Source organism: Propithecus coquereli, unplaced genomic scaffold (genome assembly GCF_000956105.1).
Source record: "Propithecus coquereli isolate 6110/MARCELLA unplaced genomic scaffold, Pcoq_1.0 Scaffold30, whole genome shotgun sequence".
Lineage (NCBI taxonomy): Eukaryota > Metazoa > Chordata > Mammalia > Primates > Indriidae > Propithecus > Propithecus coquereli.
In genome coordinates, this window is record NW_012148619.1 from 9,562,509 (window position 1) to 9,586,906 (window position 24,398).

The window sequence follows — 24,398 nt, forward strand, 5'->3', positions numbered from 1 at the left end:
GCATAACGACTGTGGCACGTATGTAATTTTTTGTAAGTCCATACCCCAGAACTGAGAAGTAGGAATAAAGTTAGTGTGCCAGGGCTGGGGATGCTACTCGTTACTACTAAGGGACATAGTGCTTCAGGTAAGTGATTCTGAACTCCTTCACCACCTGATGATAACCTTGGGTTGGTCCATAGGTATGTTTTCATTTTACTTGTTCATCCATTCTAATTGGCTTCCTAGAGCATGCCTGTAGATGTAGAGCCAAATTTAAAGGAGAGCAACCCTCTGGCAAACAGGAAGAGATTAATTTTGTGGTATGCTGTTAAGGGACTTCCCAGGAAACTTCAAAAGCACAGAAAGAAGCACTATAACTGCCTATTCCAAAATGTGTAAAATACCACTGAGCATTTTAAAGGTGTGATAAACTCAGAGCTCACACACACACATATAGGATCACATTTCCAATAAAAAAAGAAGTTGAGCTTTCTTAGCTAGATCTGTATATTAATCAGAAAAAGCCAAGGGGTATGAGGGTTTTCAGAGAGTAGATGGAGCTAAACATGGAGTCTGCATATGGGAGGCATTTGAATTTGACTTACATGCCTTTTTAATGCTGACTTTGTCAGTTTTCTCTTAAGCAGACACATTGTTTTCATGTATCCGCCCCAAGCACAGACACATCATTAAAATGAACATGTAGAAAATGATTTCTGTTTGGAAATAAACAAAACATTTTCAGTTATGACCACCCAGGTACAGTGGAAAGAACAGTGGAGCTGGGAGGCCCAAGTTCTAATATAAACTGTCTTCACTTCACAAGGCAAGTCCTCTATGGCCTTTGGCACCCTTATCTGTAAAACAGGATGGCTCAATGAAATTATCTTTCTTCTTTGCTATAATAGAGGATCTCTGTGGAAGGGGAAAAAAGTCAATGGAAAGGCTCCTTATAGCTCCGTGACTGCTGTTTTTTTGTGCTATTCATGCCTGGACATCACATAGCTAGCTAGAATGGCCCACCAGACCCTTCAGGCCACTGCGTTCCTGTCACACATTCCTGCAAAGGACCATGTTGCTCACTTGAAAAAAATTACTATTACAGTTGTAGTTGTTGCTTAGTAACATTTCTGATTTTGTGTTTCTTATGACAGCATGAGCAGAGATCATTAAAAATTAAACTTACAAAGCTGCTAAAGTGGGAGGAAGGAGGAGAAATTGAAACCACAATTTTTTCACTTGCTTAGAAGCCATCTAATCTCAGGTTTAGATGCTAAATCTTGGGGGAAACACTGTACGTCTCTGGTTTGTATTAAACCACGTAGAGCAGACTACTGACAATGATTTGTGTGTGGTGCAGCTGGAGTTTATCACCAAGACATAAAAAACCTTGACCCTGCAGAATAGGCTGGAATTACAATCAGATGGGCCACGTTGTATTCCTGTGAAAGAAAGCCCTAACCAGTTTTATGTCTTGTTTCTGTTTTCTCCCGACAGTTCCACCAGGTGAGAAGAGTGATGACCATCCTTTTCCTTACTATGGTTATTTCATACTTCGGTTGCATGAAGGCTGCCCCCATGAAAGAAGCAAACGTCCGAGGACAAGGCGGCTTGGCCTACCCAGGTGTGCGGACCCATGGGACTCTGGAGAGCATGAATGGGCCCAAGGCAGGTTCAAGAGGCCTGACGTCGTTGGCTGACACTTTTGAACACGTGATAGAAGAGCTGTTGGATGAGGACCAGAAAGTTCGACCCAGCGAAGAAAACAATAAGGACGCGGACTTGTACACTTCCAGGGTGATGCTTAGTAGTCAAGTGCCTTTGGAGCCTCCACTTCTCTTTCTGCTTGAGGAATACAAAAATTACCTGGATGCTGCAAACATGTCTATGAGGGTCCGGCGCCACTCTGACCCCGCCCGCCGCGGGGAGCTGAGCGTGTGTGACAGCATTAGCGAGTGGGTGACAGCGGCAGACAAAAAGACTGCAGTGGACATGTCGGGCGGGACGGTCACTGTCCTTGAAAAAGTCCCTGTTTCGAAAGGCCAACTGAAGCAGTACTTCTACGAGACCAAGTGCAATCCCATGGGTTACACAAAGGAAGGATGCAGGGGCATAGACAAGAGGCATTGGAACTCCCAATGCCGAACTACCCAATCGTACGTGAGGGCCCTTACCATGGATAGCAAAAAGAGAATTGGCTGGCGATTCATAAGGATAGACACTTCCTGTGTATGTACATTGACCATTAAAAGGGGAAGATAGTGGATTTATGTTGTATAGATTATATTGAGACAAAAATTATCTATTTGTATATATACATAACAGGGTAAATTATTCAGTTAAGAAAAAATAATTTTATGAACTGCATGTATAAATGAAGTTTATACAGTACAGTGGTTCTACAATCTATTTATTGGACATATCCATGACCAGAAGGGAAACAGTCATTTGCGCACAACTTTAAAAAAAGTCTGCATTACATTCCTCGATAATGTTGTGGTTTGTTGCCGTTGCCAAGAATTGAAAACATAAAAAGTTTAAAAAAAATAAGAATAAATTGCATGCTGCTTTAATTGTGAATTGATAATAAACTGTCCTCTTTCAGAAAACAGACAAAAAAAAAACACAACAAAAATTTGAACCAAAACATTCCGTTTACAGTTTAGACAGTAAGTATCTTCGTTCTTGTTAGTACTATATCTGTTTTACTGCTTTTAACTTCTGATAGCGTTGGAATTAAAACAATGTCAAGGTGCTGTTGTCATTGCTTTACTGGCTTTAGGGGATGGGGTTTGGGAGGGTATATTTTTGTTTGTTTTGTGTTTTTTTTTTTCGTTTGTTTGTTTTGTTTTTTTAGTTCCCACAGGGAGTAGGGATGGGGAAAGAATTCCTTCAATATATATTCTGGTTGATAAAAGATACATTTGTATGTTGTAAAGATGTTTGCAATATCAATCAGAAGACTGGAAAGTGAATAAAAATTAAGGCAACTGAACAAAAAAAAAATGCTCACACTCCACATCCATGATGCACCTCCCAGGCCTCTGGCTCACCCTTTGGGTGCTGGTCAGGGGAAGCTTCTTTTGTTGGAAAGACCTATGTTTGCTTAGAGCACATTCTTTCCCCCCCCTCCCCCTCTGGTCCCCTCTTTGTTTTGTTTTTATCTTAAGGAAGAAAAATCAGTTGCGCGCTCTGAAATATTTTACCACTGCTATGAATACGTGAACAAATTGTATCACATCATGGCACTCACATAAGCATGGAGAACAGTGATTTATTTATTTATCTTTTTTTAGGAGAGAAAAAGAAAAGCAAAAAAACTAAAAAAGATTCTTTTTTATGAAGGGTAAACATTTGAATAAATCATGGTAAGGCTTAAAAAAAAATTCATGGTAAGGCTTAAAAATGTCTTGCAAGCAAAAGATAGAGTTCTATATGAACCCAGAAATACCTAGGTCAGAGCAGGAATCCACATTGCCAGTGAAATAAGACTAAGCAGCTATATGGAGGCTATGTGGAGCTGATGTGTCATTTACCTGCAGTGCGGGAGGAATTTCTGAGTGGTCCTCCCAAGGTCTAGGTGGATATGAGGAATGGTACTTGAGACATTCCAAAAGGAAGGCCTCTGAAGGACCCTTCAGGTGGCCCTGGAATGACACGTGTTAAGTTGGTTTGACCTCGTGCTTTAAGTGCCTACATTATCTAACTGTGCTCAAGAGGTTCTCAACTGGAGGACCACACTCAAGCCGACTTATGCCCTCCATCCCACCTCTAGATAATTTTGCATAAAGTTGGATTAGCCTGGAGTAGGTTTGGAGCCAAATGTGGCATTTGTGATCATGAGATTATGCAATGAGAGAAAAGATGTTTGCTACATGAACACTTATTGCTTTGAAATTAGACTTGAGGAAACCAGGGTTTTATCCTTTGAGAACTTTTGGTAAGAGGAAAGGGAATAGGAAAAAACCCCAAAACTCAGGCCGAATAATCAAGGGGACCAATAGAAAACCTTGTCCCAAGATAACACTTTGGGAAGGTGTCTGGACATCCAGGACACCAGGGCTTGAAGGTGCCTTGCTCAATGGAAGAGGCCAAGGACAGAGCTGACAAAATTTCTGCTCCCCAGTGAAGGCCACAGCAACCTCCTGCCCATCTTGTCTATTCATGGAGAGGGTCCCGGCCTCACCTCTGCCATTTTGGGCTAGGAGGAGTCACATTGGGAGCCTGGAATAGTGGTTTTGGGGGAAATGGGTATCTCAGTGAAAACTAATTAAGCCCATTCACCCACTCAGCCCATTTCAAGCCTGAAAATGTTAGTGGTCACCACCTGGAACAGTGTCCTTGAGTATCAGAAAGCTGCAAGCAATTGCTGCATCTTAGTAGGGTGAGGGATAAACTGAACAGGTTGTCCACCATGACCCAGGGAATGAAGATACCATCAGCAAATAATGTCTATTTGTTCAGTCTTTCATTTGGAGCTAGCCTGTCTTTTACAGTACCATCTGAATACCTGTCTTTAAAAGAAGGAAGACTTTATGTAGTATAGGTTTGTTTTGTGCTGTTTGAAAAAATATTATCTTTGTAATTATTTTCAACATGTAAGGAATGCTTGGAATATCTGCTATATATTAACCCTTTGCAGCTTCCTTTTGAGGGACAAAATTAAAAAACAAAAAGTCCCCATCACAATCTCAAAGGATTGCCAAGACCAGATTTGTTAAGTGGTTTTGTAGGAGATATTCAGCGATTGTGTGGTCAGTGGCTCTCTCTTACCCAATAAGATACATCACAGTCACATGCTTGGTGGTTTATGTTGACCTAAGATTTATTTTGTTAAAATCTCTCTCTGTTGCTGTTCGTTCTTGTTCTGTTCTGTTTTGTTTTGTTTTTTAAAGTCTTGCTGTGGTCTCTTTGTGGCAGAAGTGTTTTCATGCATGGCAGCAGGCCTGTTGCTTTTTTATGGTGATTCCCATTGAAAATGTAAGTAAATGTCTGTGGCCTTGTTCTCTCTATGGTAAAGATATTATTCACCATGTAAAACAAAAAAAATATTTATTGTATTTTAGTATATTTATATAATTATGTTATTGAAAAAAATTGGCATTAAAACTTAACCGCATCAGAAGCCTATTGTAAATACAAGTTCTATTTAAGTGTACTAATTAACATATAATATATGTTTTAAATATAGAATTTTTAATGTTTTTAAATATATTTTCAAAGTACATAAAATCTGGGGGTTCTGGGTTTTTTTCTCTTCACTGTAAAACAAACATGAAAACATGTTTTATTATAAATATGTGTGTTCCTTGCTTTAAGACTAACCTGACTAGTTTTAGCAATTGAACAGCCCTCCAGAGAGGATATTTATTTCAAAGCATGGGGAGGCCAATCCTGCAGTCTGTGAGCTTCTGAGAAGCTCTAGGATTGGGTCTGTCTTCCATGGTGGAAGATGAGAGTGTCATTTTCTAGGACACTTGAAAGTTTTCCCCTTTGAAGTGATATACTTTCATCAAATACCAAACCATGTATCCTAGCAACATCAGAATCCATGAATCAGGGCTGGCTGGCTCTATTTGATTATAAATTACCATTAAAAAAAGCAAAGTAGGTTTACTTAGGGATAATGATTATAAGTTGGCCCAAATTTAGAAAGTAAACTACTGAATAAAAATATGGAAATTCAATATTTGGAGACAGGTCATGTACCCTTGGTTTGAAAATGGTGCCATTTGCAGTATGTATTTGTATCCATTGCACTGATTTAATTTTTGTACATGGAGCACACAGATTTTATATCATAGTACCCATGATCTAACAGATTGCTAGGATTTCTAAAAGGATTTGCCTCTGTGATGGCTGCCAAGCCGCTGGGTAATTTAGTTAAAGTGTTTAAAGTTATCGCTAAATCTTAGGGAAATCAATGGAAGGATTTTAAATTAGAGAAAGGGCCATTAAGGAAAAAAGGCATCTGTTCTTACTCTTCAGATTCCCCATTTGAACACTGACAACCCATCCCAGAACGTGGTGAACTATATCTGTGCAATGTATCATTTCTATTTCTAAACATACGCACATGGTTTCCTCTTGTATTGTCTTATAAATAAGGATCAAGAAAGTCATAACAAACATTGACTTGTGTTGTGTATATGGAAGAACAGATCGAATGAGATGAATTATTCTAATCTGTCTAGTGAACTTGCAAAGGTACTCTAAACTCTAAGAGAAGCCCTTGACTGCCAGTCATGACAGCCCAGCCGTGGAATTAAAACTCTCATAAACTTCAGGCATAACGAATTTTCATAGTCAAGAAAGACTAAAATATTTTTGAAATGGTTGAGTAAAAAGAAGTGACAATTAAACATGACATCTAAATTACGTGAAGCTAAAGGAGTTTGGTAAACATGACTGAAAGTTTTCATTAGAAGATGAGGTCAGAGAAACAAACAACAAAATACGGAGGCATCCACTCAATTAACCAAGGAGTTAATAGGAGTAACCAATTTGTACTGTATTCATTGAGTAAGCAGTTAAACCTGTTTAATCATTAAGATGCCTGGAAATATCTCAGATCATTACTTTGATCTGTTGTTTTTCTGATCAGCCTCTGGGGTCATCAGTTGTGTCTGTGAAGTCTTCATTGGCTCTACTAAGTCTATGGATAATAAGACAGCTCTGAGTGGGAATCTGAACTAAATCCTAGTATGGATCAACGTTAAATTGTCCCTTATTCATTTAAGTGGTTATAGACCCTGGATAAAATGTCAAACACCTTTTGAACCACAACAGAAGGCTTCAGCCAGCACTCCTGGTAGTATTAGGGTTTAAGCTTAATGGAAAACATACATGTGTCCATCATGTTCTAACATCAAGCCTGTTCTATAAAGCAGAAATGGCTGCATCTTTTGGTAAGCCATTGTTAAGTAAAGAATGCTAGTAATTACAATAAGAAACAATATATGTGCATACATGTAGGTAGAGGAAGTATTTAGCTTGGAAAGAGCCATCCATGGATTTGAGCCAATCTCAAAATGTTGAACAGTAAAATTAGCATTTGATGGAACCTGGACCATTCTTTTTTAGCTGTGGGTTGTTTTAACTGTTATTTCAAAGGTTGGTTTGAGGGCAAGAAGGGGAGCGGTTGGGAATCTGACTCTTGTTGCGTACATTGAACTAATTGGTGGTCGGTGAACTCCCCACCTAAGATCAAACTCATTGACTAGAATGGGGCCACCCCAAACCAGCCAGTGTTTATGGGCATTCCCACCAATAAGCCACCCAGCCCACACCTCTACCCTCAATCTTTTGAGTACCTTCATCTGTTCTCTCAATTCTGGCCACTATTTTAATTCTCTGTAGAAAAAAAAATACAACCTCCTTGCTTTTTGATACAAGATTAGATGCAGTAAATTACCTGAAGAATATGCTTAAAATATTAAAAGAAAAAAATTGTGATGTTACACATTATATTCCTCATTAAGAGAAAAATTCACTTATGTGGCACTCGGTAAGATTTCCACAGGCCTTCACCTCAACCCCTCTAATTATTTGAGAGGCACGGACCACTAGATCAGGAGCTCCTCAACTTGACATTTGCTTTTCTGACTAACAACAATCCTGTGTGCTTGGTAATGTCAGTAGCATGGAATTGTTAAAGCTGGCCTTTCGATTAAATCTCACCACACACACACACACACACACACACACACACACACACACACAAGACCTTTGCATTCATTACATATTTAAGTGTAAGTGGCTAATTTATATCTGGCAAAAAAAAAAAAAAATCCTTTAGAAAAACAAACCCTCTGTCCTGAAAAAACATCACACAAGGTTGTGTCGTTAATGACAGGACTTGTCTTAAGCTTGTAAATGACCAAAAAGTGGTTGAGCTTGAGGTGTATGTTCTACATTTAGAAAGGACATAAGGATGCTTCTGCAGCATTACACCTTGGTATTATAATCTGTTTCAAATGATTCCTTAGAAACCAGGAGCTGGTCTGCACAGAATGGCTGAACCCAACGGAAATATTTCTCTCTAGCTTAAGTGCTCACATTTTGGAAAAATACATATCAAGTACTGCAGTACACATTCAAATTTATTTAGGCAAGCTGCATTCTCCATTGAGCTCCAACATTTAAAAAATAGTTTCTAAACTGGGATTTGGTGCATATCAGGAAGCAAAGAGGAAAAAGACATAAAATAGAAACCCTTAAACAGCAGAGGATTTCTCCAAAAGATACTAAGCTGTGTTTACTTAGAGCTGGCACTACCCATACTCTCCTCCAAGTGGACTCATGCAATGATTCTCAAAGTTCAATCTCCAATCTGCAACCACAGCAGCATCAATATCTCTGGGAACTTGTTAGAAATGCATATTCTCAGGCCCCACCCTAGACTTACTGAATCAGAAGCTCTGGGGGTAGGACCCAGCAATCCATGCTTTAACAAGCCTTCCAGGTGATTCTGTGCCTGCTCAAATTTGAGAATCACTGGACTAAGGAAATTAAACAATCAGCCTTCCACATGTTCTTCTAGATAATAGGAAGATAGCACAGTCCAAGGATTTGGAACTGAGAGTTCTTATCCCAGCCACATCACTACCTCTTACCTTGACCCTGAAAATATCATTCACCATCTAGGGTTTCCATTTCCTAAAAAACACATGAGCGATGGGTGCTTGCAGGTGGAGCAATGCCTAGTGTTGCAGGAGTTGGAAGAATGCACTGAGGATTTGAAAGCGAGCATGTAAATGTGAGCCAGGAAAGCTCACTGCCATTTATAGTCAACAATTTTTTTTTCTTTCCTTTCAAAACGACAGCAGTAGTGGATTTGGGACCCAGAGCATATAGTCATTTGTAACACATTTGGAACGACTGTGAGAATTGAAAAGCAACATGCAGCAAATTAATAAGGAAAAGATTACTCCATCTGGGGAGCTGGGCTCTGCACATGCCAACACAGCCCTCTCTGTGAAATTGAGGTTTATTGGTCATAAATTAAATCAGTGTCCTGAATTAATCAGCTATTGACGTCCAGCTGAAGAATCCTAGGTTCACGCCTCCAAAATGACCAGATTGTAAATACAAAGGGTTTCCCCAGACTTTGTGGCAAACCATTTCCTGACTGTAGGAACTGGTTTCTGGAAATGAGGACCTGAACATAAGCTACTCCCATCCCCACCCCATCTCTGTGTGTATGTGTATGTCTGTGTGTGCACACTCCTGCACGTTTTAGGCTGCAAACTGCATTTGAAGATTTTCTGTTTATGGCATGGAGGGGAGTGTGTCCAGATATATTACCTAGCTACGAAGCAATATGGAAATGTGGATTCTAACAAGCCTACCTCGGGAGCCAAGAATCCCAGTAGTTCAGTCATTAGGTTGGCCAACCATTTCCACTCTCTGAGCCTCCAAGCCCTCATCTGTCAGAGGAAGAGGCTGAACTGGATGGCCTTAGGGGTAAATTTCAGTTTCGACTCTACAATTCCATTCTTCCCACTTCATTGTTTGCAGTAAAAAGAGATTAAAGAGGTTTCTGAAGCACTGAAAGGCTGGGAAACATTCTGGGATAATTCCCTGTCCATTTCCTGCCTCTCTCCATGGTTGGTGTTTTTATTACTTGGCACATGCCACAAGGTTGAAAACAGGAGGCACCTTGGGTCAGTGTGGGAATTGGGGAGCGGGAGATGTGCCCCAAGGAAGGTTTTTTCACCTCATATGTAACTATAAAAATGTTGCCAACTCTTTGACTATCAGGCAGAAAATGCCTTGAGGACGGTGTCCAAATATTCTTCGAGGTGCAAACTTTTTCTGCCTGGCTCTAACCTTTCTTTCAAAGCCAGGCAATGTCATTTACCTATGTTTTACCTCACTCATTTATGCCATATTGCATGGTGCCTGACAAAGAGAGATCAAGTGTATTTTGCTGAGTTGCAGAGTAGGAAACTATATTAAACCATTGGATTCGCATTCTATAGAGTCACTGTTTATAGGACCCTTAGAATCAAAATGGGCTCACCTCTTAGTTCCTTCAGGCTTAATAACTTCAGCAAGGATGTGCAGGTCTCAATCTACTTCGCCACCACCCCCAAGCACTCGGGATACATCCTTTTCTTGAGAGGATAGCCTTGAGGACAAGGGTGTCTCATGACAAAATCATGGCAAATCCACACCAGCAGAGCAATAAAATCTACTTCAATATTGTGGGCAAGGTCACTCTGAGTGGAGATTGGGCCAGATTAGGAGACAAACCTCACTGGCACACCAGGGTCTAGAGTTCCTCATTCTAGCTACCCACTTTGGCTTATTCCTGGCCCAGAGTCCTTTGGGCCTGAATCTCTGAGACACCTCTGTTTTCTTTCTATTTTAATAGTTCTGTCCACTCTGCTCTGCTTCCACTTCAGGTCCTGCTTCTCCTTCTGGTGACCTCAGGGCTTTGTTTCCTCTGAGATTCAACTTTTCACCTCTCAGAGGACACATAGTGTGGTAGTTAAGGGTATAGATTTTGGAGCCTGACCGCTGGGTTCTGGATCCCAGATCTGCCCCAGGAGCTGTGTGACTGTGGGCGAGTCACTTAACTTTTCTGTGCCTCAGTTTCTTCACCTATAAAGGACAGGTTAAAATGCTAACATCTACGTCACAGGATTTTGTGAGAATCAAATGTGGTAATACATATAAAGCACTTAGAAAAGTGATGGGCCCATGAAAAAAGCCTCAAAAATTGTTTACAAATTCTTAGTAGTTACTTTGCTGACTGGTAATAGCTGGTCTTACCTACAGCAGAACTTAGAGATATTTTTCTAATATTCTGATTCCTGGAAGGAATCCCATGTTGTCCGTGTCATCAGCATCTAGGGCCACTTTGTCTTTTTTGGAATTCTTATTTAAGAGGCAATTCTTATTTATTCACTCACAATACTGCTTGGCAGTTAAGCTGTGGCCACGACACACACTTAGGCAAATGGAGGAGATCTTGTTTTTCTAGACCGTACATTCCAAATGAAGCCATTATCCCTACATGTCCACCCAGCTGGATGGCAATGATTGAAGCCAGGGTGAAGTGAATGAACTCACGTAGTCTGGGAGAGAAACAAGGGGCCACTAATACATTTCTAAAAGTTGCCATGGCTCATCAGGAAAATCCTCCCTTGACCTTCTGCCCCATCATTGACTTACAAGCAGTCTACCACACAGCTGTGATGCCTAGTGCTTACTATGCACAGGCAGTGTTCCAGGACCTACTGCAGATTTACTCATTGCATGACATTCCATAAACTAGGCAATAGTATTAGTACTCCTGTTTTAGAGATGAGGAAACTTAGCAGAGAATTCGATTAAGTTGCCAAAAGCACAATACTTGTGCGCAGCAGCCCAGGGACTGGACTCCAAGCAGCCTGGATCTGGTTAACCACTGCAAAATTGAAAGAATGTGAAGGGCATGAAGAAAATACAGAAGCAAAAAGAATGTAAAGTTGATAGTTACATGTCTGAGAGGACTTGGGCTTCCATCAGTATAACCCTTATGAAAAACAGTCTGCAGATTCCTCAAATAACTAAAAGTAGACCTACCATTCAATCCAGCAATTCTACTATTGGGTTTCTACCCAGAGGAAAGGAAGACTTTTCATTGAAAAAGGCACATGCACTTGAAAGTTTATTGCAGCACAATTCACAATTGCAAAGATGTGGCAACCCAAGTGCCCATCAATACGTGAGTGGATTAATAAAATATGGTATATGTATACCATGGAGTACTACTCATCCATAAAAAAGGATTAATTAATACCTTTTGCAATGATCTGAATGGAACTGAAGACCATTCTCCTAAGTGAAGTATCTCAAGAATGGAAAAACAAGCACCACATATACTCACTATTAAATTGGAACTAACTGATGAGCACACATGTGCACAGAGGAAATTAAAACTCAGTGGAAATCAACCAAAAGACAGAGGGAAGAGGGGAGAGACAAAAACCTATATAATGTGTACAATGAACACTATTTGGGTGATGGGCACACCTACATCAGGCACTCAAGCATTACAAAAGCGATCTATGTTACCTAAAACATTTGTGCCCCCTTAATATTTTGAAATTAAAAAAGAAAGGGAGAACACTAGTGGTGATTACATTTTTAAGCCTTCAAGAGAGCACCGGCTTGCTCTTTTAAGGGTTAACATACATACAGGCTCACATGGCAGGGAAGCCCTTCCAAAAGTGGACATAACACTGCTCTGTGCTGAACAATCTGGGTGCAAGGTTTCTAGAGCTCCATGCCACCTGTTTACAATACCTACAAATGGGCATCTGTCATCCCTTCAACCTCATGGCAGATCTGAAAAGCTTCCTGCGAGTTACCAGGATTGGGTAGATGGGCAGAGCATTCTGGAACCACTTGCTAGACTCAGGAATTCTCAGTCTTCCCTAGGTGGATACCTTATAGTTACTTTGTGTTTAGGATTGGTAGAGAAGAAAAGGGACAATGACCTAGGCCTGCTGGCTCTGCAATAGTCTTGGACACCAGTGCCAGCCTTCTCTCTCCAACTCTTCTATGTATGGCAGAAGTTACTCGCAAGTCCTAGCTGAGCTTAACCTCAGCCTCAAAATCCTTCTCAAGGTCATGCTCCACATAGTAACTGCCAATTGAATAGAACTGACCCAAAAGATGAACTCAGTTTGCTGTGGTGGTTTCCCCAGTTTCTCGAGAACAGATCCCATAGGTGGTGGGGTAGATCAGGCAGCAAAGTCAAGGTGCTGAGGACTAGGTGTGTCCCTTCACTTAAACAGAAGTTAGGTGTGAAAGGGTGAAGAATGTTCTATAATAACCATATAGAGTGGTATCCATGGGCTTCAGACAGAGGACCCATATGCGAGAAGCCCAGTAAAGGGTGACTACCCTAGGAATGGGCTGGACACAAGGACAAGTGCTTGGCAATAGGCAATACTATTGCATCCCTATTTTGTACCAGATGCCATGCTAGATGCTTTGCATGCTATCTAAAATACTCATCAACCATGAGACAGGTGTAATTTTAGAGACAAGGAGACTGACAACATAGGAGCTTAAATAACTTGCCCAAGGTCAGATAATAAACGATATAGTCAGATTTGAAGCCACATATATATAATCCCAAGGCCTCAATCTTAACCACCAGACCAGTGACTCTCAATCCTAACCTGTACATTTGAATTACATTTGAATCACATAGGGAATTTTTTTTTTAAAGTTAAGTCAGAACCTCTGGGAGGTTGGCTCAGGCATCTGTATTTTAAAAAAAAAAAAATCTTCCCAGTGGGTTCTGTTGACCAGCCAGGGAAGAGACCTCCAGGTAAACAGGACTCACAGCTATCAGAGAATTCTGTCCACAGGAAGCAGGTCCCTAACCTGGTGGCTAGGGCCTAGATATGGGATTCTAATGACTGGGGATTAAATAAACAGGACCCTAGCAATAGGGAAAATTGAAGACAAGTACGGGCCTAAACATAGAAACAAGAAAAACAACTTTAGATAGTAAAATCGACATTCAGAGTCTGAACGGACCCATGAGAAAGCTCCATCCAAGCTCCCGAACTAGGGTTCTTAAATCCCTTCCGATTCCCTGTGATCAGGAACAGGAGAGGCACTGAAGGCTACAGAAAGCTGAATTGACAGATGTGGTCAACTGGCCCAGTGGTGGGGACAACAGGGCCCATGGGCTTCTCACAGGCAGGTCATCTCCTGTCCCACCTCCAAGCAACACGCTCTGAGCCGGCAGTGTGTTCCCACACGCCATTCATGGCTGCTTGGCTTATTCTGCGGGACTCCAAAGGTCTTTATAAAGTTCAAGCAAACAGAAGAAAAAACAATTTATGTCTATTGTTTGGAGCATTTTCTCTGTCTCAGAAGTGACTATTAGATTAATATTTGGCTTTGTCTTCTGCTCCTTCTAATATTAAAATATTTTCCTCACCCCTACTTCAAATTGCCAAGCAGTCAGTCCTGACTGACACTTAGAAGAAAAAAAAACCATCTCTGAGTCTCATGGCTCCTTCCTGGAGGGCTTCTTTTAGCAGCAATGCAGGACATGCCTGGCTTAGCCAGGCCACGGAGCTAATCGAATCTGGCAGATGCTCTGTGTCAGCAGGCACCAGGGTGCTAATGCCCCAGGTCAGCTGGTGAAAGGGTAAGTGGGCAAATGCCTGGCTTCTTCCCCATGTTTTCAGAACAGGAATCTGAGTCCCAGTAATCACAAGTCTGTGGGACCAGAGGCTATTTTGGGCCCTCCCTTATCCAATGGAAAGTTAGGGGTGGTGTCATCTGAAACTGCCAAGGAGCATCTGGTTTCACCCTTATCCAGGACATGTCCCTAGAGGAAATGGAAGCAATGTCAAGGAGACCAAAACGTGGGTGTCAGAACTTCCCTTTGGTTTTGTTTCTGTGTCATTTCTTTTATCTGTCCTTTTCCACTACTTCTGCATCTCAGCGGGACTGTCTCGGCAGCCTTTCGGTGATCTCTCCACCTCCCATCCATTACCCACCCGCGTCAAGTCTATCCTCCCATGACAGCAGAATGATTGCTCTGAAGGTTCAATGGAAGTAATGAATGTGAAAACACTTCGTGACACAGGGTACAAATAGCAACACCCACCTATACACAAATGGGTCCAAATGGACCAATTTGGCAGGAGAAACAGGGATGTAGTCCTTACTCACTGTTGACCACACAGGGGTAAAGTCCAGTGCTTTTGCAGAGGGATGACATAAGCAGACTGAGAGGAATACTTTAGGGTAACAAGAGTATAAGTTGGTGCACACAGTATTGGAATCTTTAAATGAGTCCTCAAAAAAAGCATTCAAGGTGGCCTCGTCTGCTTGGTAATTGTATGTCACTGTGATAATCCTGATAAGAAGCATAGGATGTAGATCTAATTATGCCATTTCTCAGAGAACTGAGGCTGAGAGTGGCTATGATTTGTGGAACATCACTCAGCACATAGCAGAACCAGAACAGATATTCAGAGGACATGTGCTTTCCAATGTGCCACACTGATACAGATACATTGATGTAAATGGATGGATGGATGGAGCATACGATGTCCCTCCCATTAACATGTCAAAGGGCTCTTTATTGCTGACAGAGCACAAATCAGTGAGACTAGCATTCATGGCCTTCTAGGATGTGGCGGCTTTAGGTTATTTTCCTACTTTAATGCCCAGACAACTCCCAACACACTTTGCATTGCACTCCCACCCTACTTCTCCTTATTCCCTAAATACACCTTACACTCTCCTTCCTCTGTGCCTTTGTTCATTTCCTGTCTCCCGCTTTGATTATAAAAATCCTACCCAACCATAGCCCATAGTAGGGTTGCCAGATAAAACACAGGATGCCCAGTTAAATTTGAATTTCAGATAAATAATGAATAATTGTTTAATATAAGTATATGTGAATATTCCATGGAGCATATTTACACTAAAAAATTATGCATTCATTTAAATTCAAATTTCACTGGGTATTCTGCAATTTTAATTGCAAAACCTGGCAACACCACCCATGGTTGTCCTTTGTGTACCCTCTGGTTTTATTCTGTCCAACTCAAAGGGGGATTTAGCACTTCTTTGTATTTTCCATACAAAATCCACTCTCATCAAATCATTAATGAGCAATATGTATTTTATAGATGTATTAGTAAATATGGAAAATGGGGTTTACAGTTTATAAAACCTATATTTTGTTTTTAAAAGTTCTTATTAAAAATAGCCTCATGGGCCAGGCGTGGTGGCTCATACCTGTAATCCTAGCACTCTGGGAGGCCAAGGCAGGAGGATCGCTTGAGCTTAGGAATTAGAGAACAGCCTGAGCAAGAGTGAGACCCCATCTCTACTAAAAATGGAAAAATTAGCCAAGTGCAGTGGCATGTACCTGTAGTCTCAGCTACTGAAGAGGCTGAGGTGGGAGAACTGCTTGAGACCAGGAGTTTGAGGTTGCAGTGAGCTATGATGACGCCACAGCACTCTCCCTGGGGTGACAGAGCAAGACTCTGTCTCAAAAAAAAAAAAAAAAAATGCAAAGCCTCATGGACCTCTGTTCTTGGAGAAAAAGTCACTAAGTGTTCTTTTGACCACTTCCTTACCTAGCATTTAGCCCTGATCCCCTGCTCCCACTCTCTATGATGCAGAGAAGCTTCTGTCTTCCAAACCCAGGCACTAGCCCAAGGCTCATTTGTACACCATGGTGGACTTATCAAAGCAAATTTTCAATTAAGCAAGGTCTCTCTTTACAAAGGAATTTTCTCCTATGAAAATGAAAAATGTTCCTGCATGTTATGGAATCTTCAAGGTTCAATTTCATGAGGACTTTTGGATTTTCTCAGGGAAAAGGAAGTGCTCCCTTACTAGGCAGTAATTATTTATATAGGTGACTGAACCCCTTTTTTACACTAAGCTCTTCTATGGCAGGGAACATTTTCATTCACCTATACACTCACTGTAGTCCATCTAGCCATGTGCCAGGAAGTGCTCAACAAGTATCTATTAAATTGGATGGATGTGGTGTAAGACCACATTATGAATGTATTTAGCCCTAAGTGGCTACAAAATAGTTAGTAGCAGCATAAGGAGTGGAACACAGCAGTCAGGGAATGGAGCATACAGTGTCCCTTCCATTAACATGTCAAAGGGCTCTTTATTGCTGACAGAGCACAAATCAGTGAGACTAGCATTCATGGCCTTCTAGAATGTGGCTTTAGGTTATTTTCCTACTTTAATGCCCAGACAACCCCCAACACACTTTGCATTGCACTCCCACCCTACTTCTCCCTATTCCCTAAATATACCTTACACTCTCCCCCCTCTGTGCCTCTGTTCATTTCCTGTCTCCCTCTTTGATTATAAAAACCCTACCCAACCATAGCCCATAGTAGGGTTGCCAGGGAAAGCTACCTGATGTCTAATTGAGTAATTCTCCATTCTAGTTGCACATTAAACATTTGGGGAGTTTTAAAAAATCACGATGTCTAGACCCCATCCAGCTCAAGTGAATCAGACTCTCCGGGGGTGGAGCCGAGGCATCGGTATTATTTTGAGAGCTCCCAGATGATTTTACCAGGCAGGCAAGGTTGAAAACTATGAGTGGTTGTTGGAGATTTGGGCCAATATTTTTCTCTGGTTCTAATCTATGACAAAGGAGAGAGAACAAGATAATATGGGTAAGAGTTATGGATTTCTTTTTTTTTTTCTTTTTGTATATATTTTATAATTTCCACAGTGCTTTCACACACGCATGCACACTTTTGCACATCCCACATCCACTACAGAATCTGGACATTAAGCCTGGGGCCATGTGTTCACTATGTGAGTGTAAAGAACAAAATGGCTACAGAAGCACTATGTGAACATGCAGTCATGGTTCTGGCTGGATGGAACATCACCCCACCAGGTTCCCCACTCCCCTTTCACTGCTTTGGGCTCTGGTTTCACCAAGAACACAATGACTGTGGTACCTTCTGGGTATGAAAAGATAAAAAACTTGCTAAAGTAGAACTGGTCATCTCCCCACACCCCTACCCCACCACATACCAACCTGAACTGACCAACCAGAGGAAAACCAAGGGGAGGGTTTCTTCCTGGTTTGGATACATTCCACTTGAGGCTCCACCAGGCATGGTGAAGTGGAATTCCTTCTAGTATATGTGACTGTAAAGAAATGAATTCTTGAAATGGAGACTTTGGAAAATAAGGGCGAGCATGTACAGAGTAAAAACGTGGGCCCAGTAGTCAGCAGATTGGAATCCCCGGCCTTGCTCTGCCTACCTCCAGGCATGTGAGCTGGGCAAGTCCCCCTGCTTTTGTCAGCCTCGATTTTCTCCTCTGCAAAAGGAGTGTCTTGGTCTGTTTGTGCTGGTATAATAGAATACCTGAGACTGGGTAATTTATGAAGAACAGAAAATTAATTTCTCATGGTTCTGGAGGCTGGGAAATCCAAGATCAAGGCACTGGCAGGTTCAGCTTTCTGGTGAGGGCTGTTCTCTGCTTTCAAGATGGTGCCTTGATGCTGCATCCTCCAAAGGGGAGGAACACTATGTCCTCACATGGCAGAAGGGACAGAGAGTGAAAAGGGGCCAAATTCCCTCTGTCAAGCCCTTTTATAATGGCATTAATTTATTCATGAGGGCAGAGCCCTCATCACCTAAATACCTCCCAAAAGGTCCCACCTCCCAACATTGATACATTGGGAATTAAGTTTCCAACATATGAATTTTGAGAGGCACATTCAGACCATAGCAAGGAAGATGCTGGTTTTGACAATTTTAAGGTTCCCTCCAGCTCTAAATATACATAGATTCTAAGTCTTGAAGTAGTACATGAGAAATCTATTGAGACTCTGTGAACAAGTCCTAAGAAGCTAAATTCTCCAGAACGCTGCTTCTATATTTGCTCAGACAATATATTGAAATGAACACTAGATAGGACACAAAGAACAAGTTCAGGTCCCAGTTCTCCCTTGAACTTGCTCTATGTGCTTAAAAAAGTCACATTTCCTCTCTGAGCTTTAGTCTTCTTAGCCATGATGTGAATACTAGAATAAATCACCTTTACTGTCTCTTTCAACTCTGCCATTCTAGGGATGTTAGGTGTCCTAGTGGCTGAGAATTCATGTCACAATGATGGTGAAACTTGAACATAAGCATTTAAAACATGAAGGAAATATCAGAATTAAAGAAAGAAAAAAGAGAGGAAGGAAGGGAGGGAGGAAGTGAGGAAGGAAGGAGGGAAGAGAGGAAGGAAAGAATTCACAAATAAAATTTAAATTCCAGATATATTTTATCCAATTAAGAAAACATACCATTCTATGATAAGGACATCTGCACCCGAATGTTTATGGCAGCACAATTCACTATTGCAAGAATGTGGAAACAACCCAAGTGCCCGTCAATCCATGAGTGGATTATCAAAATTTGGTATATGTTTACAATGGAATATTACTCAATCACAAGAAATGACAGTGATCTAGCACCACTTACACTTTCCTAGATTAAACTTGAGCCCATTATCCAAAGTGGGGCGAACGGGATCCATTTGTACTCACCATCAAATTGGTATTAACTAATCAACACATAAATGCACATATCAGAACAACATCTATTGGATGCTGGGGAAGGGGGAGGGCGGCGGGAGGAGGGGGGAGGAGGAAGGAGGAGACGGGTATTGGTATACACAAGGAGTGCAATGCTCACTACCCGAAGGATGGACAGATTTGAAACATGGACTTGGGGGGGGGGAACCAAGGGCAACACACGTAACCTAAACATCTGTACCCCATAATATGCTGAAATAAAAAAAAAAAAAAGAAAACATACCTATAGTTGCATTTTAGTTTAAATATAGAAATTGTATCACATTTCAGAAAGAATGTTTTAAGTCTTCAAAGGAACAAGTATGTTGTTTCCAAAATCAACTCCTTTTGTGGTTTAAAAGAAAGGGCCTTTTCCCCTGTGAACCAATGTAGCTTTTTTAGAACTAACCAGATAAATAAAAGCATATTTTGCCAATTTTTACTGATAAATAATCACCATGTCTCAGATTCTTAGGTCTTATTTTTTCTTTTAGTTCTTTATCCATTTGATCTTTTTAAAGAGCCTTTCAAGGATGTGCACTCTTTCGCTTGATACTTGAGGGCCGTGTGATCTGGCTTCAGGGTTTCAGCCTCACCCCTCCCTGCTCTCCTACACATACCCCAGGGTCCACCTTTATTGACCCAACTACTGCCTGTTTCCCATCTATCCTTCACCGTTCCCACCCCTGGCCCTTTGTTGGTCCTTTCTCACTCCTGCTTCTGTATAAATAAGTCCTTCAAGACTCAACCCAATTCCACTGCCTCCTTGAAGCTCCTTCTGATTTGCTAAGCTAGAAACAATCCTGTCCTGAAATCCCCATCCCACATTATTTCTCTCTGTCTAGTGGCACTTAGTGTTTTCAGCCCTGCAATAAGGTTTCTAGAATACAACCTTCCTGAGAGCAAAGTTTGTGTCTGAGGGCAACACACAGCACAGGGCCTATGAGGCCAGGCCTGGCTGTTGGACAGACCTGGGCTTAAATCTTGGCTCTGCTGCTGGTTACTGGGTGACCTTAAGCAGACTACTTGACCTATTAGCTTCAGTTTACTCCTCTATAAAAGGTGGATACTACCTACTTCATAGGGTTAGGGTGAGACCCAGTGTGATAGTATATGTAAAATAACTGTTAATATAGCACTTACAATATGTCAGACACTTACAAGCACCTGATAGCTATTAAACCCATGGCACTCACAGCAACTATTCGTAAGCCCCACTTTACACATGAAGAACCTGAAGCACAAAGAGCTTAAGGGTCTTGCTCAAAATTAATCATACAGCTACTAATAGCAAATAGCTAGATTGGCTCCACAGTCCACATACTTCGCTACTGTGCTATATTGTTTCTGTTCTATAACTGTTTATTATTTTTATCTGTAATTTGAATTTTTTTTTTTGAGACAGGGTCAACTTCTGTCGCCAGAACTACAGTGCAGTGATGTGATCATAGCTTACTGCAACCTCACACTCCTGGGCTCAAGCTGTCCTCCTGCCTCAGCCTCCCAATAGCTGGAAGTACAGGCACACACCACCATGCCCAGCTAATTTTTTCTAATTTTTTCAGAGACAGGGTCTCACTCTTGCTCAGTCTCCAACTCCTGACTTCAAGCAATCCTTCTGCCTCGGCCTCCTAAAGTGCTAGTATTACAGGCATGAGCCACTGCTCTGGGCCTAACAAACATTTGAATTTATTTTCTTACAGAAGCTAGCACACTGTTGGCATGAAGTAAATGCTCAAGAAATAATTATTTGAATGAAGTGACTCAACATTTAATTTGAAGAAATTCACCTGGTTAGATGCATTTTTGCTGTTACATGATTAGCCACTTGAATGACACCTTTGTAGTGAGCCAACAAACAACTGGTGCACCTGAAGGGCTTTTTGTTTTCCCTACAACCCTCTTAAGTGAGCCTAAGATACATTGCACTGGCCCTTGGAAGAAAATATTTCATTTTAAAAATTATTCTTTTTCCAAAAAAATGTGAACAATACTGAAGACATCAAAATATTTCAAAGGGAGAATAATGTCAGAAAAAGATTACTATTTTGCTGTGCGACCTTAGGCAAGTCTCTTAGTCTTAGTCTTAGAGGTCATGTCTCCTAGACTTACTCTCTTCATCTGTACAATGACATAGCTGAACATTATGATCTTTAAGCTCCAACATTTTGTGATTCCATGTTACAGGTTTCTTTCTTCTTTTGATACCTCGAGATGTGCCTTAAGGCACACAGGACGCAGAAATATAGAAAGTTGACTTATACAGGCTGTATTTGCCAAATGCAAAGAAAAAAATAGAAATAAAAGCATTTTTACTTAGAGTTATCATTTCCATTACTACTCATAAATTTGCACAGTATTAGTAGTAATAGCTGCTACTGTAAATTTAATAATATCTTTGTGTTTATACAAGATTTTCAAGATTTTTCAAAGGCTTTCACCCCCATTGTCTACGCAGCTACAGAAGTAAGAGTGGAAAAGAAAAAAAAAGAAAAAATCACCCCCAGTGTTAAGAGGTCTCCAGACTACCGAAAAACATTGCAAAACATGAAAGACAGATGTAAAGAAAGCCTGAATTTTACCCGTACATCTAGCATTCATTAGACATCCATTATTTCTAAGTTCTGTAAAGAAACTTGAAAGACACACCCTAGACTCAAAATTCTTGCCACTTAAAAAGTAAGACATGCAAACATATACAGCTACAAATTAAGAGTGTGAAAGTATTGTGCAAACATTGGCCTTCCTAAAATGTCCTGGGAACCAGGCAAGAGGACGAAAGGTCATTCCAGGATTTTCCTGCCTTAATAGTAATCTCTTCCAAGTGTGTGGTACCTTAGAGTTTCCAGAACATTTCACATGATTTTCCTAATTTAATCCTTAGAACAGATATACACATCGCCACCACCACCAACTCCACATCTTATTTTCCAGATGGGGAAACTGTGATTCAGAACTATAAAAAGACTTGCCTTAAGTCAAACAATTAGTATAAGGCTGATGCAAAATTCAAATTCAGGTCTTCTGACTTCAAATCTTGCTTCCTTGTCACTTTTTAAATTGGTATCTGAGGTCAGTGTTTCATGGCAATGGGAGGGTAAGTAAAAGGCTGCGGAGATTTTGGTTATAGTCAGGAAGAGTAAGAGAGAACAGGTGTGCTTAGGTGAGGCAGGAAATCCCAGATACATGAAGGAAAGAATGATTGGCCTTAGTTGCTTAGTTGAAAAACATTTTTAACTGGAAAGACATTTTTATCTCCATCTATAGATGAGAAAACGGACCTGGAGTGATTAGTCCAAAATCACGTAGCTCGTGGCAACCTCAAGGTTCGAAACCAGCTGTGTCTGACTCTAAATATAGTGATTAAAAGCCTGCATTTTGGTTTGAGCTCTGCTCTGCACATAGATGTTGGTTCAGTCAGCTCCCGAAGCCTGGTGTTCTTGTGTGAAACTAGGTTAGTAATAGCAATCACTGGTAAGGTTTTCTTGTATGTAATAGGTGAGATAATTCCTGTGATGCACTCAAGACAGGATCTGGCACGTAGAAAGTGTTCAGTACATATTAGCTACTAAGATTATTTGCTAGACTTTACTCCTCTGAGTATCACTCCTCTGCTCCTCAAGGCCTTTCCAGAAAGGTACAGTAAATTTGAGAAATTGGGGAAAAAATATGATCAGGTAGAACAGATGCGTTTATAGCTGTCCAGCTCACATTGACCTTCTCCCTGGACTGTCTTTGATCCACAGATGCAGACTGGGTGGATGGAGCAGAACTGAGGTAAACACTGATCTCAACAAAAACGTTCAAATTCTCCCTCCTGGGAACTTAAAATCGGGATCAGAAAAAACATGACAAGTCTTGCATATTTCTGGAACTATTACATGTAAACCTGAAAGTGATAGGATGGCCATATGCCACGGCATCAACTGGGGAGGCAAAGGTAGACAGTTTGCAGAGAGAGAATGAAGCCAGTCTACAGAGGAAGGCGGAAACTAGAGAAAGTTCACTGCCTCAGTCCCATCCTTAGACCCAGCCATAACCCTTTCCTTGGGTTCCACCTTGTTCCATTTCCTCTTTGTTGCTTAAGCTGGCTCAAGGAGTCCCACCTATTGCAGCAGCGTCTGTGACCCGGTAGCTCACACTATGTTGGAGTCCAAACCCCAAAATCTCCGCTGGGTCACAAGACTTGCCTATTCAGGAAAGAGGACATGGAAGCTGCATAGCCAAGCACCCAGAGGAACACGTAAGCCAACCTGTGTCTGGATGGAGGCTGTGTAATAAACCTATTTCAGATGATCTGGGCTTTAAAGATTTAAGTATTTTTATATAAAAATACTGCCACCTAAGATTTCACAGGTTTCAACTTGACTCTGAGCCACAGCCATCGCTGACATTCAGCCATGCCCAGTGCAGGCAAGATAGCAAGGGTTTGCGCAGAGGAGTGAAGAGCCACCTTGGGGGAAACTAAGGCTAAGGGAACAGCACATTAGGTGGACAGTCTTGCTGCAAAAATAAAGCCTTAGTCACCAAAGGGGAGAAGCAAACCCTAGTTCAGTGTTGTTTCTGCCAACCCAGTTCCCGATGACATCTCTTCTGAATCCTGTGGAGCAATGTAGGAGTATTAATATATATGGAGGCAGAGGGGTGTTGTGAGGAAAAACCATACTAAGACTCTCTAAGACATTGGGCTACCAGCAGAACATCAGAGAAAAGCATTCATTCTACCCACCACATCAAACCTCATAGTGCCTTAAACACCTCTTGGCAGTGGTGTCAGGTGGAAGACTATGGTGCATAGCAAAAATGGCTCACTAGGGAGCTTTGACAGAACAAGCTGGACACCCTGTAGAAACCCAGAGGACAAAGTGTCTGATACACATGCAGCAACCCCTGTGGCTCTCAGAAATAATTGGGGTAGGGAAGACTTTTAAAATAATACCAGAAGTACTGCAAGAACAATTAAGGGTAGGGGGAGGTGGGAGCAGTAAAGCACAGGTTAGAAATGGCAATAACTCATGGGACATAAAAATGCACTCAGTGACCACAGAGATTGGGACCAGATGACCTGAAAGAATTTAATGAGGCTGAAAATTCAGGCCAGTGATGTGAAGTGCAGATGGCTGCTGAATTGCCGGACTGAGAGTCATCCAATCTCTTTCCCCTTAATGCAAATGGTAACCTCAGTGATATACAAAGAGCTTGCTCCTACTCTATTTGAATATCACTGCACACATTCTCATTAGAGACTCAGAGAGCGGAGAGCATGCCAGCCAGGGCAGGAGAAAAACAAGACTCCACTTGGATTTTCCTGGTACCA

General features: G+C 41.3%; 1 protein-coding gene and 1 long non-coding RNA gene across 15 annotated transcripts in view; one reads left to right on the forward strand and one right to left on the reverse strand.

The window, feature by feature from the left end:
• Positions 1-5,214, forward strand: part of BDNF (brain-derived neurotrophic factor) — a 57,321-nt gene extending 52,107 nt beyond the window's left edge. For 8 of the 13 annotated variants that reach the window (XM_012649559.1, XM_012649561.1, XM_012649564.1 and 5 more), the window contains one exon: positions 1,480-5,214. In XM_012649559.1, coding sequence (XP_012505013.1) covers positions 1,480-2,244 — 765 coding nt within the window. In that variant the 3' untranslated portion in view covers positions 2,245-5,214. Of the gene's footprint in view, positions 1-412; positions 1,247-1,479 lie in introns of those variants that run through there. The other 5 variants (XM_012649562.1, XM_012649568.1, XM_012649558.1 and 2 more) reach the window with 3 other exon arrangements.
• Positions 863-21,019, reverse strand: LOC105814558. Of its 2 annotated transcripts, none has more exons than XR_001137703.1 (3): positions 20,872-21,019; positions 1,603-1,827; positions 863-897 (listed from the first exon to the last, which is right to left on the reverse strand). It is a non-coding gene; the product is annotated as an uncharacterized LOC105814558 (long non-coding RNA). The 2 variants fall into 2 exon arrangements; XR_001137702.1 differs by having other exon boundaries at positions 868-897; positions 1,603-1,824; positions 20,872-21,016.
• Positions 21,020-24,398: the final 3,379 nt, after the last annotated feature.